General features: G+C 43.9%; 1 protein-coding gene across 6 annotated transcripts in view; it reads right to left on the reverse strand.

Moving 5' to 3' along the window:
* The window catches only part of KIF16B (kinesin family member 16B), a 283,334-nt gene that overhangs the window by 239,100 nt on the left and 27,629 nt on the right, over positions 1-16,605 (reverse strand). For all 6 annotated transcript variants that reach the window (XM_065920888.1, XM_065920885.1, XM_065920886.1 and 3 more), the window contains exons 2-3: positions 6,397-6,466; positions 1,823-1,936 (exon numbers count right to left, since the gene is read on the reverse strand). In XM_065920888.1, coding sequence (XP_065776960.1) covers positions 1,823-1,936; positions 6,397-6,466 — 184 coding nt within the window. The remainder of the gene's footprint in view (positions 1-1,822; positions 1,937-6,396; positions 6,467-16,605) is intronic.

Genomic DNA, 16,605 nt, shown 5'->3' on the forward strand with positions numbered 1-16,605 from the left:
AAAGGCCATGGTCACTGTTCAGTGGTCTGCTGCTGATCTGATCCACTACAGCTTTCTGAATCCCAGCAAAACCATGACATCTGAGAAGTATGCTCAGCAAATAGATGACATGCACTGAAAACTGCAACGCCTGCATTCGACATTGGTCAACAGAACAGGCCCAATTATTTTCCACGACAACGCCTGACCATATGGTCATATGACCAAACTTCAAAAGTTAAACAATTATGCTACAAAGCTTTGCCTCATCCGCCACATTCACCTGACTTCTCACCAACTTTCTACCACTTCTTTGAGCATCTCAACAACTTTTTTTGCAGGGAAAATGCTTCCACAACCAGCAGGAGGCAGAAAATGCCTTCCAAGAGTTTGTTGAATCCTGAGCCACAGATTTTTAAGCTACAGGAATAAATAAACTTATTTCTTGTTGGAAAAAATGTGTTGATTATAATTGTTCTTATTTTGATTAATAAAGATGTGCTTGAGCCTCGTTACAATGATTTAAAATTCATGGTCCAAAACAGCAATTACGTTTGTACCAACCTTAATACCCTCAGTTTAACACCTCAAGACCTGAAGCTATATCTCAAAAAAAGCTGTTAAGAAGCCAGGAAGAAGCCCAGAGATGCAACCAGTTTCTCCCACAACACTGTGCTCTCCCAGGACCCCACTTTGCTCTAACACCCTGCTTGTCCCACCCAAGGAAATACACGAGTCCTTCTGGTCACATGACATGTCATCACGTGATGGTCCCTGGAGGCCCTTCGGGTCTGTTATCTGCCAATGTCAGGTCTACATTTCAGATCACAAAAGTCCACAGCACAGGTTTCCTGGACAAACCCCACCTTCATTCTATGTTCCACAAAGATTCTGGGCAAAACAATCTTTCTTTCTAGAATCCTTCTTTCTGGAACCTACAATGGTGCACCCAAGAAGGGGAAATGTGACTTGGGTTTGAAGTCTACATCCTACAGCTCTGCATCTGGGGAGGACTCAAGGTCAAATGAGCAATCTGCCAGGCTTAGCAGTACACACAGGCAGACCTCAAAGACACTGCGATCCAGTTCAGATCACCGCAACAAAGCAACAACTGCAATAAAGCTAGGCTCACAAATGTTTTGGTTCCCTGTGCAGATAGAAGTTATGTTTATATTATATTGTAGTCTATTAAGTGTGTGGTAGCATTATATCTAAAAAGAATAATACACATACTTTAATTTAAAAATATTTTCTTACTAAAAAATACTAACCATCATCTGAGCCTTCAACAAGTCATTATCTTGTTGCATGAGTAATATGACAATCACTGGTCAAATATGATAATAATGGAAGAAGTCTGAAATATCGCGAGAATTACCAAAACGGGACACAGAGACACCAAGCGAACAAATGCTGCTGGAAAAACGACACGAACTCACTTACACAAGGTGGCCACAACCTTCGATTTACAAAACACAGTATCTACAAAGTATAATAAGCCAAAGCACAGTAAAATAAAGCATGTCTATAAACGTCCCCCTCAAAATGCTCTATTTGCAGAGCTCCTTTAAAACTGTAGTCACGCCAAGTTTTGAAACAAAAACTACAATCATGCTCAGAAGTGGGAAAAAAAAACTCCACCTTTTGGGGATGGAATTTATCTCAGGCCTAAGAGAAATGGTGCTATGTAACAACCAAAAAGCTAAGTTAGCAAAGACTAATTTTATATAAATCATATTCAGAAAAAAAAAAATTAGCCAAGACGTTTTAAAGAGTTTTAGGGTAGGCATGTTTTTCTCAACATGAAAATAAACCAAAATAGAGATTTTTGAAATCATCATACCATTTCTTGAGAAACATAATCTGGACTTTCTGTATCAGCAGAATAAAAAGAAAAGTCGTAGGTGAAGGTCTTGGTCCGTTCTCTTCCTGAGTCCCCAGTCCCTCCTTCTGGTATCTAGAGAGAGAAGATTGTGATAATAGCAATAACAATGCAACAGAAAAATCATAATAATGTAAAGAATACTGTTAGCTGACAAGTAATCCACCCAATTCAAGGGAAAAAAAAAAATTTGTAAAAAGTTCACAACAATCACCATTATGCATTATTTACACCCTGACTCAAATTCATTTAATTCGTCCTGACCACTTTCTCAATGAAGGAAGGAAGGAAGAAGAAAGCAAACATAAACTCCTCCCAGCCTCCTATTCAGGCTCTCTACAATATGACCCAAGGCTACCTTTTCTGGACTTTTTATCATGATTACCTTAATATGAACATGACACTCTGGCCAAAGCTAGAGTCTGTACAACTCCAGGGGGTGCTGTTCACACAGATGACAATGTGAGAACAGATGTGTGATCTACTGACCCCACTAAAAACTCCAAGTCAGACGCCTCCTCTTCTATAAGGCTCCCCTTGGCACTCCAACCAGAAGTAATTTCTCCCACCTCTGAGAGATGAGCCTCTCCCAGGACACATCATATTATGAGTCTATTGCATATGTTTGCATACATCTCATCTACCTTGCTATATACCAAAACTGAACAAAACAATCATGTTTAAACATCTTCATATGCCACCAATGCCTCACACAGCTCCCTGGATATGTGCTAAATAAATTTAATCGGTATCATATTTGCCAACATAATTCAGATACTACACTATGTCGCCTTTTCATCATAGGGGACTGGAATGCAAAAGCAGGAGTCAAGAGACATCTGGAGCAACAGGCAAGTTTGGCCTTGGAGTGAAAAAAAAAGGAAGCAGGGGAAAGGCAAACAGAGTTTTACCAAGAGAATGCATGGGTCACAGCAACACCCTCTTCCGGCACAAGAGAAGACTCTACACGTGGATATTGCCAGATACTCAATACCGAAATCAGACTGATTATATTCTTTGTAGCCTAAGATGGAGAAGCTCCATACAGTCAGCAAAAACAAGACCGGGAGCTGACTGCTCCTGAGATCATGAACTCCTTATTGCAAAATTTAGACTTAAACTGAAGAAAATAGGGAAAACCATTAAGCCATTCAGATATGACCTAAATAAAATCTTTTATGATTATACAGTGGAAGTGACAAATAGATTCAAGGGATTGGATGTGATAGACAGAGTGCCTGAAGAACCATATAGAGGTTCATAACACTGTACAGGAGGTGGTGATCAAAACCATCCCCAAGAAAAGGGAATGCAAAAAGGCAACGTAACGTGTCTGTCTGAGGAGGCCTTACAAATAGCTAAGAAGATAACCAAAAGGCAAAGGAGAAAAGGAAAGATACACCCATCTGAATGCAGAGTCCAGCCTTCCTAAGTGAACAATGCAAATACAGGAAAACAATAGAATGGGAAATGCTAGAGATCTCTTCAAGAAAATTAGAGATATCAAGGGAACACTTCATGCAAAAATGAGAACAATAAAGGACAGAAATGGTATGGACCTAACAGAAGCAGAAGATATTAAGAAGAGATGGCAAGAAGACACATGATTCTTCTATCATACAAAAAATGCCTTAATGACCTAAATAACCATGACAGTGTGGTCACTCACCTCAAGTCAGTCATCCTGGAATGTGAAGTCAAGTGGGCCTTAAGAAGCATTACTTCAAACAAAGCTAGTGGAGGTGATGAAATTCTGGCTGAGTTATTTTAAATCCTAAAAGATGATGCTGTTGAAGGGCTGCACTCAATATGCTAGCAAATTTGGAAAACTCAGTAGTGGCCACAGGACTGGAAAAAGTCAGTTTTCACTCCAATCCCAAAGAAAGACAAAGCCAAAGAATGATCAAACTACTGCACAATTGAAGTCATTTCACATGCTAGCAAGGCAATGTTCAAAATCCTTCAAGCTAGGGTTTAGCAGTACCTGAACCGAGAACTTCCAGATGTACAAGCTAGGTTTAGAAAGGCAAAGGAACCAGAGTTCAAACTGCCAACATCTGTTGGATCACAGACAAAGCAAGGGAATTCCAGAAAAACACCTACTTCTGCTTCATTGACTACACTAAAGCCTTTGGCTGTGTGGATTATTAACAAATTGGAAAATTACTGGACCACCTTACTTGTCTCCTAAGAAACCGGTATGCAGGTTAAAAAGAAACAATTAGAACCTTAAATGGAACAACGAACTGGTTCAAAATTGGGGTAGGAGTACGTCAAGGCTGTATACTGTCATCCTACTTATTTAACTTATATGCAGAGTACATCATGCGAAATGCCAGGCAGGATGAAGCACAAGCTGGAATCAAGATTGCAGGGAGAAATATCAATAACCTCAGATATGCAGATGACACCACCCTAATGGCAGAAACAGAAGAGAAACTAAAGAGCTTCTTAATGAAGGTGAAAGAGGAGAGTGAAAAAGCAGGTTTAAAACTCAACAGTCAAAAAAGCTAAGATCACAGCATCCGGTCCCAACATTTCATGACAAGTAGATGGGGGGAAATGTAAACACAGACAGAATTTGTTTTCTTGGGCTGCAAAATCATCGCAGATAGTGACTGCAGCCATGAAATCAAAAGATGCTTGCTCCTTGAAAGAAAAGCTATGACAAACCTAGACAGTGTATTAAAAAACAGAGACATCACTTTGCTGGAAAAGGTCTATCTAGTCAAAGCTATGGTTCTTCCAGTAGTCATGTACAGACGGGAAGGCTGGACCATATAGAAGGTTGAGCACCAAGGAATTGATATTTCTGAACTGTGGTGCTGGAGAAGACTCTTGAGAGTCCCTTGCACAGCAAGGAGATTAAATCCGTCAATCCTAAAGGAAATCAGTCCTGAGTATCCATTGGAAGGACTGATGCTGAAGCTTCAATACTCTGGCCACCTGATGCAAAGAACCAACTCATTGGAAAAGACCCTGACTGAGGGAAAGATTGAGGGCAGGAGAAGGGGGAGACAAAGGATAGGATGGTTGGATGGTATCACTGACTCAACGGATATGAATGTGAACAAATTCCAGGAGATGGTGAAGGACAGGGAATCCTGGAATGCTGGAGTCCATGGGATCACAGAGTTGGACACGACTAAGCGACTAAACAACATTATATGTACTATAAGCTGTAAAAAAGAAAAAAATTTAACATTCTTATTATTAAAATGTTTAAAACTCCAGGCACCTATTGCGGTTGTATCAAACAAGGCAATGAAGAAAGGATATTCATCCAATGCTCGGGTCTCCCCACTGGTTCCAATAAATACAGTATTAGAATGATGGGACTTTGCAGCCCTGTGAACACATAAAAACACAGGAAGCAGGGCAAAGCAAAGGTAACAACGTGGGTGATCAGCGAAGGGGAAGACAGGTGCGGCTGGGCAGAGCCAGGAGGAACAAGACGTGCAGGTCAGCAGAGCAAGAAAGACATTCCACTTCAGAGGCCGCAGGCGAGAGGCAGACACTGGCGCCTCAGAGGAGGCCTCTGGAATCCCCCAGGGCACGGCCCGTTTGAAGACCGGGCACAGTACCAGCTTCCATCACTGGGGATCAGGTTACAGGACTTTGAAACCGGATTACAAAGGGTCCAGTCCCCTGAGCCATGAATTAACAGAAATCTAACCAGAGAGTGATCTGTACTTGGCTGCAGGGCAGCAGGCCTCTGAAACCCAAACCTGTGAGCTGATGACAAACCTCAGAGGAGGAGGGGGTTGGGTCCTTAGGGGCGAGATTCCTTTATTACTGACTGTACACACTTCTTTTCCCCATAAGTGGAAAGCACCCAGGATATTTTAAATACAAAAGAACTTGCCATCTTAGAAAATTCTGGGATTTTTTTCACTTTTTTTTTTTTTCAGAAAAAAATTTCAGTTTTTTACATTTTTTTCATCTCCTGAGTTTTCAATAGTAATACCAGCTCCTCCTGCAAGGTTTATGAAGTTACTTTCAGTAGAAATGAAAACAGGGACTTCCTTGGTGGTCCGGGGGCTAAGATTCCACACTCCCCATGCAGGGGGCCTGGGTCCCATCCCTGGTCAGGGAACTACATCCCACATTGTACAATGAAGATCAAAGACCCCGTATGCCACACCTGGGACCTGGCAGAGATGAACAAATAAATACTTCTTTAAAAATGAAAGCAAATCTGGGGTCGAAGCTTATAATAATCCACAATGAGCTAATTTCCAAGCTAAAAATCCACAATAGGATAGTGGATAAAAATGCCTGGTCTCACGTCCTCCAGCTGCAGCCTGGCTCTGCAGCTAAGGTCAACAAAACCAGAGGCAGGACAGGTGACAGGTAATCACCTGTCACCCATTTGCTTCGGGGCCAACCCCAAGCCAAGTTCAAGCTGACGTCATTAACTGAACTGAGAGAAGAAAGCTGTGGAAACAGATGCGTTGTACTCACCCACAAACCATTTAACACTGAAACAAACCACGTAACTCACAGAACTGGAGCCAGGCCAGGTCACTACTTGCCTTTAAGTTTGTGATGGTCGTTTTGCTTTTCTCCATTTGAATAATGAATTTGGCTTCCAAGTCCTTTTCCCTGCAACACAAGTAATTCAGTATTGGTTAGGCAGGAGAGAAATTTTTGTTGTGTTTACTTTTTATGTATGGCGATCTGTTTTTATTCAGCACGTGAGGCACAATCTCTAACTCCTCCCAAATCCTTAGGAACATAAACATGAGGACACACAAAACAGAGGCCATTATCAAAAACTTAAGACTGAAAACGCTGTATTACTCAAACCCTGGGAGCATTTCTACACGGGAGCCAAAAGGAGTATAAATGCAAGGACAGAGAGCGTGGACGGCAATCTAGGCAAGAGGGGCCCCGCCCACCCGGGACAGAGGAAAGGCACCTTACCCTCCACCCAGGACCAGGACTGGGAAGAAACAGCAGTGAGTGCTCACAGCCAGGATGCTTCCAGAGGCAGCCAGGTCACCGCCCTCCCCCACCTTCCCTCCACATCCATCCAGAAACTGTCATTCCCAGAAAACACTGGAACAGGAAGTTAGGAGAACTCCTAAAATAAACAAGCCGACACCCACACAAGGGAGTGGGGCGTCCCTGGTAAAGGAAAGAGGAAGGTCTCTAGGTACTGCTGTGGACAGAGGCCAGGGGACGCTGACTGGGAAATTCAAGGTGGAGAAAAGCATACATAGGATGCTACCCACGTGTATTTAAAGATAAAAAGGATAACCTATTTATCTTTCAAAAGGGCACCTAGGGAGAAAGAAGAGACAGAGAACAAAGCTAGATTTCTACAAAAACATCTTGATCTGTAGACTGTGTTTAGAATGACGAAGATAATTTACACAAAAATAAAACAATTTTTATTAAATAACCTAAACCCCAAAAGTTTTATGACCAACCTAGACAGCATATTAAAAAGCAGAGACATTACTTTGCCAACAAAGGTCTGTCTGGTCAAGGCTGTGGTTTTTCCAGTGGTCATGTATGAATGTGAGAGTTGGACTGTGAAGAAAGCTGAGCGCCAAAGAATTGATGCTTTTGAACTGTGGTGTTGGAGAAGACTCTTGAGAGTCCCTTGGACTGCAAGGAGATCCAACCAGTCCATCCTAAAGGAGATCAGTCCTGGGTGTTCATTGGAAGGGCTGATGCTGAAGCTGAAACTCCAGTACTTTGGCCACCTGATGCGAAGAGCTGCCTCATTGGAAAAGACCCTGATGCTGGGAAGGATTGCGGGCAGGAGGAGAAGGGGACGACAGAGGATGAGATGGCTGGATGGCATCATCGACTCGATGGACATGGGTTTGGGTAAACTCCGGGAGTTGGTGACGGACAGGGAGGCCTGGCGTGCTGTGATTCATGGGGTCGCAAAGAGTCAGACACGATCGAGCAAGTGAACTGAACTGAAAACCCAAAAGTAAACTGAAGTAAATCAATCTGTGCGCTGCACAGTGAGAAAAGATCTCACACTAGATTCCTTGGGCAGGAGGAATCTAGGCTAAGGAAAAACAGAACTATTAACACAAAGCAATCGTCAAGTTTTTTTTAGGCATCATATTTTGGTGATAAAATAAGTGTATTTATCCTAGCATTTCTGCCTGCGTATTGAGGGATAATACATGAGTAATTATGTTGCTGCCCCTGATAACCAAGGTTTTTGGTTTGAAAGGAGATACAAACATCAGATTTGTTAGAAAGAAACTGTAAGACCAAAATGGAATCACTCAAGCTAAGCCCCACCAAGACCTAATACCTAACTTAAGGCAGCTTCAGCCTCTCCCAAGAGTAAGTCTTGAACCAGTCCATCTGGAAATTCCTGGTCTAAGGTAACCTGCCTGCTAAGAACCCCCGCAGTCCCCCAGGGAAGCTGACTTGGCCAGAAATAATCCACTTTTTTTTAACTTCCTTGTCACAGCCTCCTTCTGCCCATAAAAGTCTTCCATTTTGTACAGCTCCTGGCAGGGCCTTTCTACTTGCCAGGTGGGGATGCTGCCAGATTCGTGAATCATTGAATAAAACCAATAAGATCTTCAAATTGACTCGGCTGGATTTTTTTAAACAGATTGATGACGCAAGGTAAAAACTCCTTAGTCCTAAATCTAAACGGGAAATCTAAGATGAACTTTACCTGCAATTGAAAAGAAGTACTCCCCAGCTTTGTCCTCGGAAAAGGCCTAGAGTCCTATGGCCAAAGTAGTATCTAAATACCATTTTCCACTAAGGTACACCAGGGCTCACTGGAGAAGATTCAATTCAAATATACAGGCAGACCTCAGAAATACTGTGGGTTCCTTCCAGACCATGGCAGTAAAGCAAGTATCACAACACAATGAGTCACATTAACTTTGCTGTTCCCCAGAGAGAATCAAAATTATGTTTAAAATGTGCAATAGCATTTTGTCTAAAAAAAACAAGGTACATACCTTAATTTAAAATTACTATATTACTAAAAAGTGCTAACCATTATCTGAGCCTTTGACAAATGGTCATCTCTTTGTTGGTGGAGGGTCTTGCCTCAATGCTGATGGCTGCTGACTGAGGCAGCTATGGCAGTTTCTTAATATATGACAACAATGAAGTGCTCCTCACTGATTGACTCTTCCCTTCATGAACAATTTCTCCGTAGCATGCAATGCTGTTTGACAGCATTTAAACCAAAGACTGATCTTCAGTCCTGGGTGTTCATTGGAAGGACTGATGCTGAAGCTGAAACTCCAATACTTTGGCCACCTCATGTGAAGAGTTGACTCATTGGAAGACCCTGATGCTGGGAGGGATTGGGGGCAGGAGAAGGGGGCAACAGAGGATGAGATGGCTGGATGGCATCACCAACTTGATGGGCATGAGTTTGAGTGAACTCCGGAAGTTGGTAATAGACAGGGAGGCCTGGCGTGCTGCGATTCATGGGGTCGCAGAGAGTTGGACAAGACAGAGCGACTGAACTGAACTGAAACCACAGACTCAAAATCGGAGCCAATCCTCTCAAACACTGCTTTATCAACCAAATTTATGTAATATTCTAAATCCTTTGTGGTCACTTCCACAATCTTCACAGCATCTTCACCAGGAGTAGATTCCATCTCAAGGAACCACTTTCCTTGCTCATCCATAAGAAGCACCTCCTCATCCATCAAGGTGTAGCATCCATCATGAGGTGTAGCAATTCAGTCACATCTTCAGGCTCCACTTCCAAGTCAGTTCTCTTTCTATTTCTACCACCTCTGCAATTACTTCCTCCACCTAACTCTTGAACTCCTCAAAATCATCCATGGGGGCTGGAATCAACTTCTTTCAAATACCTGTTAATGCTGATATTGTGACTTCTTCCCACGGATCATGCATGTTCTTAATGGCATCTAGAATGTCAAATGCTTTCCAGAAGGTTTTCAATTTACTTTGCTCAGATCCATTAAAGGAATCACTATCTATAGCAACTACAGCCTTATGAAATATATTTAAAGAATAAGACTTAAAAGTGGAAGTTACTCCTTGATCCATGGGCTGCAGAATGGATGCTGTGTTAGCAGGCATGAAAACATTAATCTCCATCACATGGGTCACCAGGTGCATTGTCAATGAACAGAAACATTTTTAAAGGAATCTTTCTTTTGAGACGGTCTCAACAGTGGGTTTAAAATATTTAGTAAACTATGTTGAAAGAGATGTGCTATTATCCAGGTTTTGTTGTTCCATTTACAGAGCACAGGTGGAGCAGACTGAGCATAAATTCTTAAGGGTCTTAAAATTTGCTGGAATGGTCAATGAGTAGTGGCTTTAAAGTTACCAACTGCATTACCCAGTGGCAGTCCTAAACGACATCTTCTTTCAACAGAGAGCTGTTGTGTCTACACTGACTATCTTTGTTCAGTGCAGCCACCTTCATTAACGATCTGAACTAGATCTTCTCCATCAGTTTGCACTCGGACATCATGGAGACAGCTTCTTTCCTTAAACTTCATGATCCAACTTCTGCTGCCTTCAAACTTCTCTCCCGAAGCTTCCTCACCTCTCTTGGCCTTCATGGCATGGAAGAGAGTTAAGGCCTTGCACTGGATTAAGAGAATGTTGTAGCTAGTTAGCTCTTCTATCCAGACCACTCAAACTTTCTCTACATCAGCAATAAAGCTGTTTCACTTTCTTATTCATACGTTCACTGGAGCAGCAATTTTAATTTTCTTCAAGAACTTTTCCTTTGCATTCACAGGTCGGCTAAATGTTTGGCACAAGAGGCCTGCCTAGCTTTTTCCTATCTCGACTTTTGACATACCTTCCCCCTAAGCATAATCACTCCGAGCTTCTGATTTGAGATGAGACAGGCACCTCTTCCTTTCACTTGAACACTTAGAGGCCACAGTAGGATTATTAAGTGGCCATTTTCAAAATTACTGTGTCTCGGGGAAAAAAGAGGCCCAGACATCATATCATTTCCCAACCTGGCTTGTTCAATAACAACGACCATAACCTGCAGGGAATGTAAAGATGGAAGCAGAACCTATAGACTAAAAAAGATTTTAGAGACTCATCCACTGGCTGGATCTCAATTCCTACAGAAAAACATTTTTAGAAATTATATGACATGAGGGAAATATTAACTCTGACTAGATATGTGATTATACTATGAAATTATTAAGTGTAATAATGTTATCATGTTGAGTCTTACAAGGTCTTGACCTTTTAGAGAGAGACACTGAAATTTTTCAAATGAAATGATGTCTGGGACTTGTTTTCAGATAATCTAGTAGGGGGTGGAACAGGGAAGTGGTAGCACCCAGACCACCTCAGGGTGAACAGAGACAGAACAAATACCAGCCAGAACAATTATGCCTGAAGAGTATGCGGTAGTAAACACCATTCAGAGCTACAATGGATCCCCAGGGCCTGATTCAGCTTTTCCGGGCCAGTCTGAGGAAGTCCAGGGTTGGGCAAACAGAACACTGGCTCAGAGACAAATAAATGGAATCCCTCTCGCCGTGTGGAGCTTCCACTCCACCCTCCAGGTCTTTGGGCGACTCCGCTGTGAATCCAAAAGTGAGAACTGCCTCGGGGAAACCCCATGTTCACGGAGCTGGAAAACAAACACTTATCTTCACAGCATTCAACTTCCAAAGCACGTTCTGCCCACTGAGAAAGTCATAGGATTCCTTTTGTTAATGACATCCCTCCCGTTTCCACCAGGGTCATTTCTTAGTCATTCACCAATCTACTGTGTCTAGCTCTTGCACTTTAAAACCACTAATATTGTCAACAAATACCTGCCAGGAGCACAAAAACCACCCAGGGATCTGAGGACTAGTCCTTGACAGGTGCTCATATCACCGGCCAATTCTTACTCATAAAACAGGAAGAAACTTCTCTGATGATCCACTGGTTAAGACTCCATGCTCCCAACGCAAGGAGCTCGAATTTGAACCCTGGTCGGGGAACTAAGATCCCATGTGTCGCCAGTTCAATTCAGTTCAGTTCAGTTCAGTCACTCAGTTGTGTCCGACTCTTTGCGACCCCATGAACCACAGCACGCCAGGCCTGCCTGTCCATCACCAACTCGGAGTTTACTCAGACTCATGCCCATCGAGTCGGTGATGCCATCCAGCCATCTCATCCTCTGTCGCCCCCTTCTCCTCCTGCCCCCAATCCCTCCCAGCATCAGGGTCTTTTCCAATGAGTCAGCTCTTCGCATGAGGTGGCCAAGGTATTGGAGTTTCAGCTTCAGCATCAGTCCTTCCAATGAACACCCAGGACTGATCTCCTTTAGGATGGACTCGTTGGATCTCCTTGCAGTCCAAGGGACTCTCAAGAATCTGCTCCAACACCACAGTTCAAAAGCATCAATTTTTCAGTGTTCAGCTTTCTTCACAGTCCAACTCTCACATCCATACATGGCCACTGGAAAAACCATAGCCTTGACTAGATGGACCTTTGTTGGCAAAGTAACGTCTCTGCTTTTTAATATACTATCTAGGTTGGTCATAACTTTCCTTCCAAGGAGTAAGCATCTTTTAATTTCATGGCTGCAGTCACCATCTGCAGTGGTTTTGCAGCCCAAAAAAATAAACTCTGACACTGTTTCCACTGTCTCCCCATCTATTTCCCATGAAGTGATGGGACCAGATGCCATGATCTTAGTTTTCTGAATGTTAAGTTTTAAGTCAACTTTTTCACTCTCCTCTTTCACTGTCATCAAGAGGCTTTTTAGTTCCTCTTCACTCTCTGCCATAAGGGTGGTGTCATCTGCATATTTGACACCAAGGTTATTGGTGATTGATATTTGTCCCGGCAATCTTGATTCCAGCTTGTGCTTCTTCCAGCCCAGCGTTTCTCATGATGTACACTTCCTATAAGTTAAATAAGCAGGGTGACAATATACAGCCTTGACGTACTCCTTTCCCTATTTGGAACCAGTCTGTTGTTCCATGTCCAGTTCTAACTGTTGCTTCCTGACCTGCATACAGGTTTCTCAAGAGGCAGGTCAGGTGGTCTGGTATTCCCGTTCTCCTTCAGAATTTTCCACAGTTTATTGTGATCCACACAGTCAAAGGCTTTGGCGTAGTCAATAAAGCAGAAATAGATGTTTTTCTGGATTCTCTTGCTTTTTCAATGATCCAGCGGATATTGGCAATTTGATCTCTGGTTCCTCTGCCTTTTCTAAAACCAGCTTGAACATCTGGAAGTTCTCGGTTCATGTATTGCTGAAGCCTGGCTTGGAGAATTTTGAGCATTAATTTACGTGCCGCCAGGCATGGCCAAAAAAAAAAAGAACAGACTTCACACTATACACAAAAGTTAGAGATGGACCATAGATCTAAATGCAAAAGATTAAAACAATAAAGGAAAAAATATTTAAATACAGTAAAATGGAATTGCACGTCACACAGGCCCACCACTCTTACCAGTGGGAAGCCAGAGGGGAAGGAGCCCCAGGCTCAAAGCCGGGCGTCTTTGAAAGCCGCTAAGTTTAAAAGGCCCTCCCCAGGATCATTGACTCCAACCCATAGGAAGCCACAACAGTTACATGCCCAGTTTTAAATTAACATCCACTCTATAAAGACACCAAGGAAGACAGTGACTGAATGAGCATCTTTTCTGCCAGCCACTTCCGAATCAAAATTGAAGATGCTCCAATAAAAAAAAAAAAAAAATCTGAAGACAGTGGGTTTCAACAGGTTTGTACAACACTGAAACAGCAGGTGGGGCGGAGTGGGATGGGGCTGGGGAGGGGGTAGGCTCACTTTTCGGAGGGTCCAGAGTTTCCTCGGTTCCTCAAAGAGCTCTGTGCCCCAAAAGATGCGAACCCCAGCTCAGATCCTTCTTATTCAAGTGCAACCCAGGAACCAGGAGCCGCCAGAGCTCATCAGCAATGAGGGTCTCGGGTGCACCGCAGGCCCACTGAACGGAACCTTCTTGGGACAGGAGCCCCGAGGGACCCCGGTGACCACTGACACTGGGGCGCCAGGCTGGGGCGCTATCTGAACATGACAAAGTCATAACCGGCCCCACAGTTACTCTCACAAAACAAACTCTACCATGTGATCTGCTTCCTACACTGGGAAACACGCTAACTTGGTACTTCGACCTTTAAGTCTTCCTTGCAAAATCACAGGACAGAACTGGAGATCACCTCGGTCAGCTGACACTGTCCTGACTTTTTGTCCTGCGTTGCACAGTGGCTTCCAACCAAGAGCAATACATGTCTAACATCATCAGAGCTCAGAAGTCATCTCAGTGTCCTGACCTCCAGGCTCCCTTGTCCTTAGCACCCGGCCAAGCTTCCAGCCCTTTCAATACCCAGATGGTTTCCCAAATTCATTGTAGGGTTGCTGCCAACAGCTTGAAGTCATTTTAAGTCACAGCACAGGTCATCAAGATAAATAAGTAAGCCATCTGTTCCAAAGAAAATTTCACAAATAATAATTTCCTAGATTGCTTCTTTCTTAAGCATAAAAAGTAAAATTGTAAGAAAAAGATGTATCTATCTTTACTCTGAAAGTAATCTCTAAGAATAGCACTATAAAGAAGCTAGCTAGAGATTTAGCTACAGACAGTGAATCTCAATCTAGTTACGGAAAATACGGGAAAGCTGATGTAATCTCTAGAAAGCGGTTATGATGGCTGGGGTGATTAAATGCTGAAATGAACCCCTGATGCCCTCATCCCCGGTGGATTCCAGGCGGCTCTCCAGCTTCCTCGGACTTCAGAGACAGAGGAAAGGCAGGCAGCGGCCCCTGGCTCCTTTCTCTCCACCCTGCTGACCCCCCACGCAGGCTCCTCGTCCCCTGGAGACTGGCTGCTGCTCTGGCCTCTTCTGCACCCTGCTCTGGGTCTTAGTTGTAGCGTGTGGGATCTAGCTCCCTGACCAGGGGTCGAACCTGGGCCTCCTGCACTGGGAGCTCAGAGTCTTGGCCACTGGACCACCAGGGAAGTCCCACTCCCAGGGTTTCTAAGTATCATGGGTGGCTTGAGAACCCACATGAAGCTCCCTCCGGCAGCCTTGCCTTCTCCCCTTCCCCCCAACCAACAGTCCCATTTGACCTACCACCAGGCGACCGACCGTGATCACCTCTGCTGCCACCCCAGGTCGGCCACCAGGTCCTCCTGGAGTCTCTTTCCCTCCAGCCTTGTTCCTCTCCGCTTTCTGGACACACGGAGCCATCACGTGGTTCCCTGGCTTTACAGCAACTTCCACGGGCCACAGGGTGAAGCCCGGCTCCTGGCTATACCCACGGCCTCCCGACCCAACTCAGCCTACCCATCCACACGACCCACCGCCCCCTCCCGGGCAGGGCTTGGCCTGCCCTCCGTACCTTCCTGAGCCTTCACTGAGCCTCTGCCCAGCCCCTCGTGAGCTGGTCTCAGCCCCCCGAGTGTGAACCGCACAGAAGGAAGGACTGCCCGACAGGTGTGCACGCCTGCACCTGGCGTGGTGGGCGCTCATGAGATAGTCGCTGAATGTGACGGACCAGCTGGCGAGAGACCGAAGCGTGGAATGCACACCCCCCTGCAGACTACTCCCCCCTAGGGCATCCCCCTCCTTAGCGCTGCTCTCCCCGCGGGGTTCTCATCACTTCTGCTTCCAGATTTCCCACTGAGGCCCTCGAGCGAGGCTTGTCCCAGGTCTAGCCTGACCCCCACCCTGTGAACCTTCAAAAGCCCCTTCATTCCACCCACACGGGCTTCAACCCTGATAGTGTCACTTCTCCAGCTGGTCCAGAGGGTCCCAGGGAAGCAAGAAGCCCACTTCTCTGCACCCCGCAAGCAGAGCCCCCTGCACAAGGACAACACCCACAACCACAGCTCACTGCTCAGTCTTCTAGTCCTTCAGCTAAAATCCACGCCACACCAGGCTCGGGTCAATTTCCTCTGACATTTACCAAACACGGGAGATAAATCTTGACATTTTTCTCATGTTGAGGAAAATAAATCATCCTGAAATATTATTTGAACATTGATTTGATAATAGAGCAAAATGAACTATGTCTCTCCCTGGCCACTTTGGTGAATTGGGTTTCTCAAGCGAAAAGTCAATTATGGTTCACTCATATAAATAAGTAATTTATTTGAAAGGTCTGGAAACTAGATCATAAGATGCTACAAACGAACCCACCAGAATAATCAGACTGAGTTATAGATCAATATTGGGGTGGTGGGGAGGAGAGAAAGGAAAAGATGCAAAATATCCAGTCAGAGAAAGAGATGAATTATATCAGCTGGTAGATATGAGAGTAGAGAAAACTTGTTTTAAAAAAAAAAAAAAAACTAATGTTAATTCAAGTATTTTTTAAATGTTTTGAAATTATTCAGCAATTCAGACTGATTCCCCTTGTACAGCTGATAGTGTTTGGGCATCCCATAACAGAACAGTGAGGCTGGGAGACGCTGAGATCCCCAAACTGCGTCACGAGCCTGGAAGGGTCCAGAGAGTGGTTCACTCGGCCTATCTCTGAAGTGAGCTAGCATTCCCAAATTCACCTGAAAAGTTACATACTATGAACCAATACTTTAACTGCCTTCGTTTGGGGGGCAGGCGGACACTCAAGAGCAAAAAATTTTAAACACTGTTTTTAAAAAGAATGCATGAAGATAACCTTTAAAATTGTGAATCACTATATTATGATATCTCTTATATGTGGAATCTAAAAAAAAAACGGTAAATATGAACTTATTTACAAAACAGAAATAGAATAACATAGAAAACATGGAGATGCAGAAAACAACCT

This window comes from Muntiacus reevesi, chromosome 2 (genome assembly GCF_963930625.1).
Source record: "Muntiacus reevesi chromosome 2, mMunRee1.1, whole genome shotgun sequence".
Taxonomy (NCBI): Eukaryota; Metazoa; Chordata; class Mammalia; order Artiodactyla; family Cervidae; genus Muntiacus; species Muntiacus reevesi.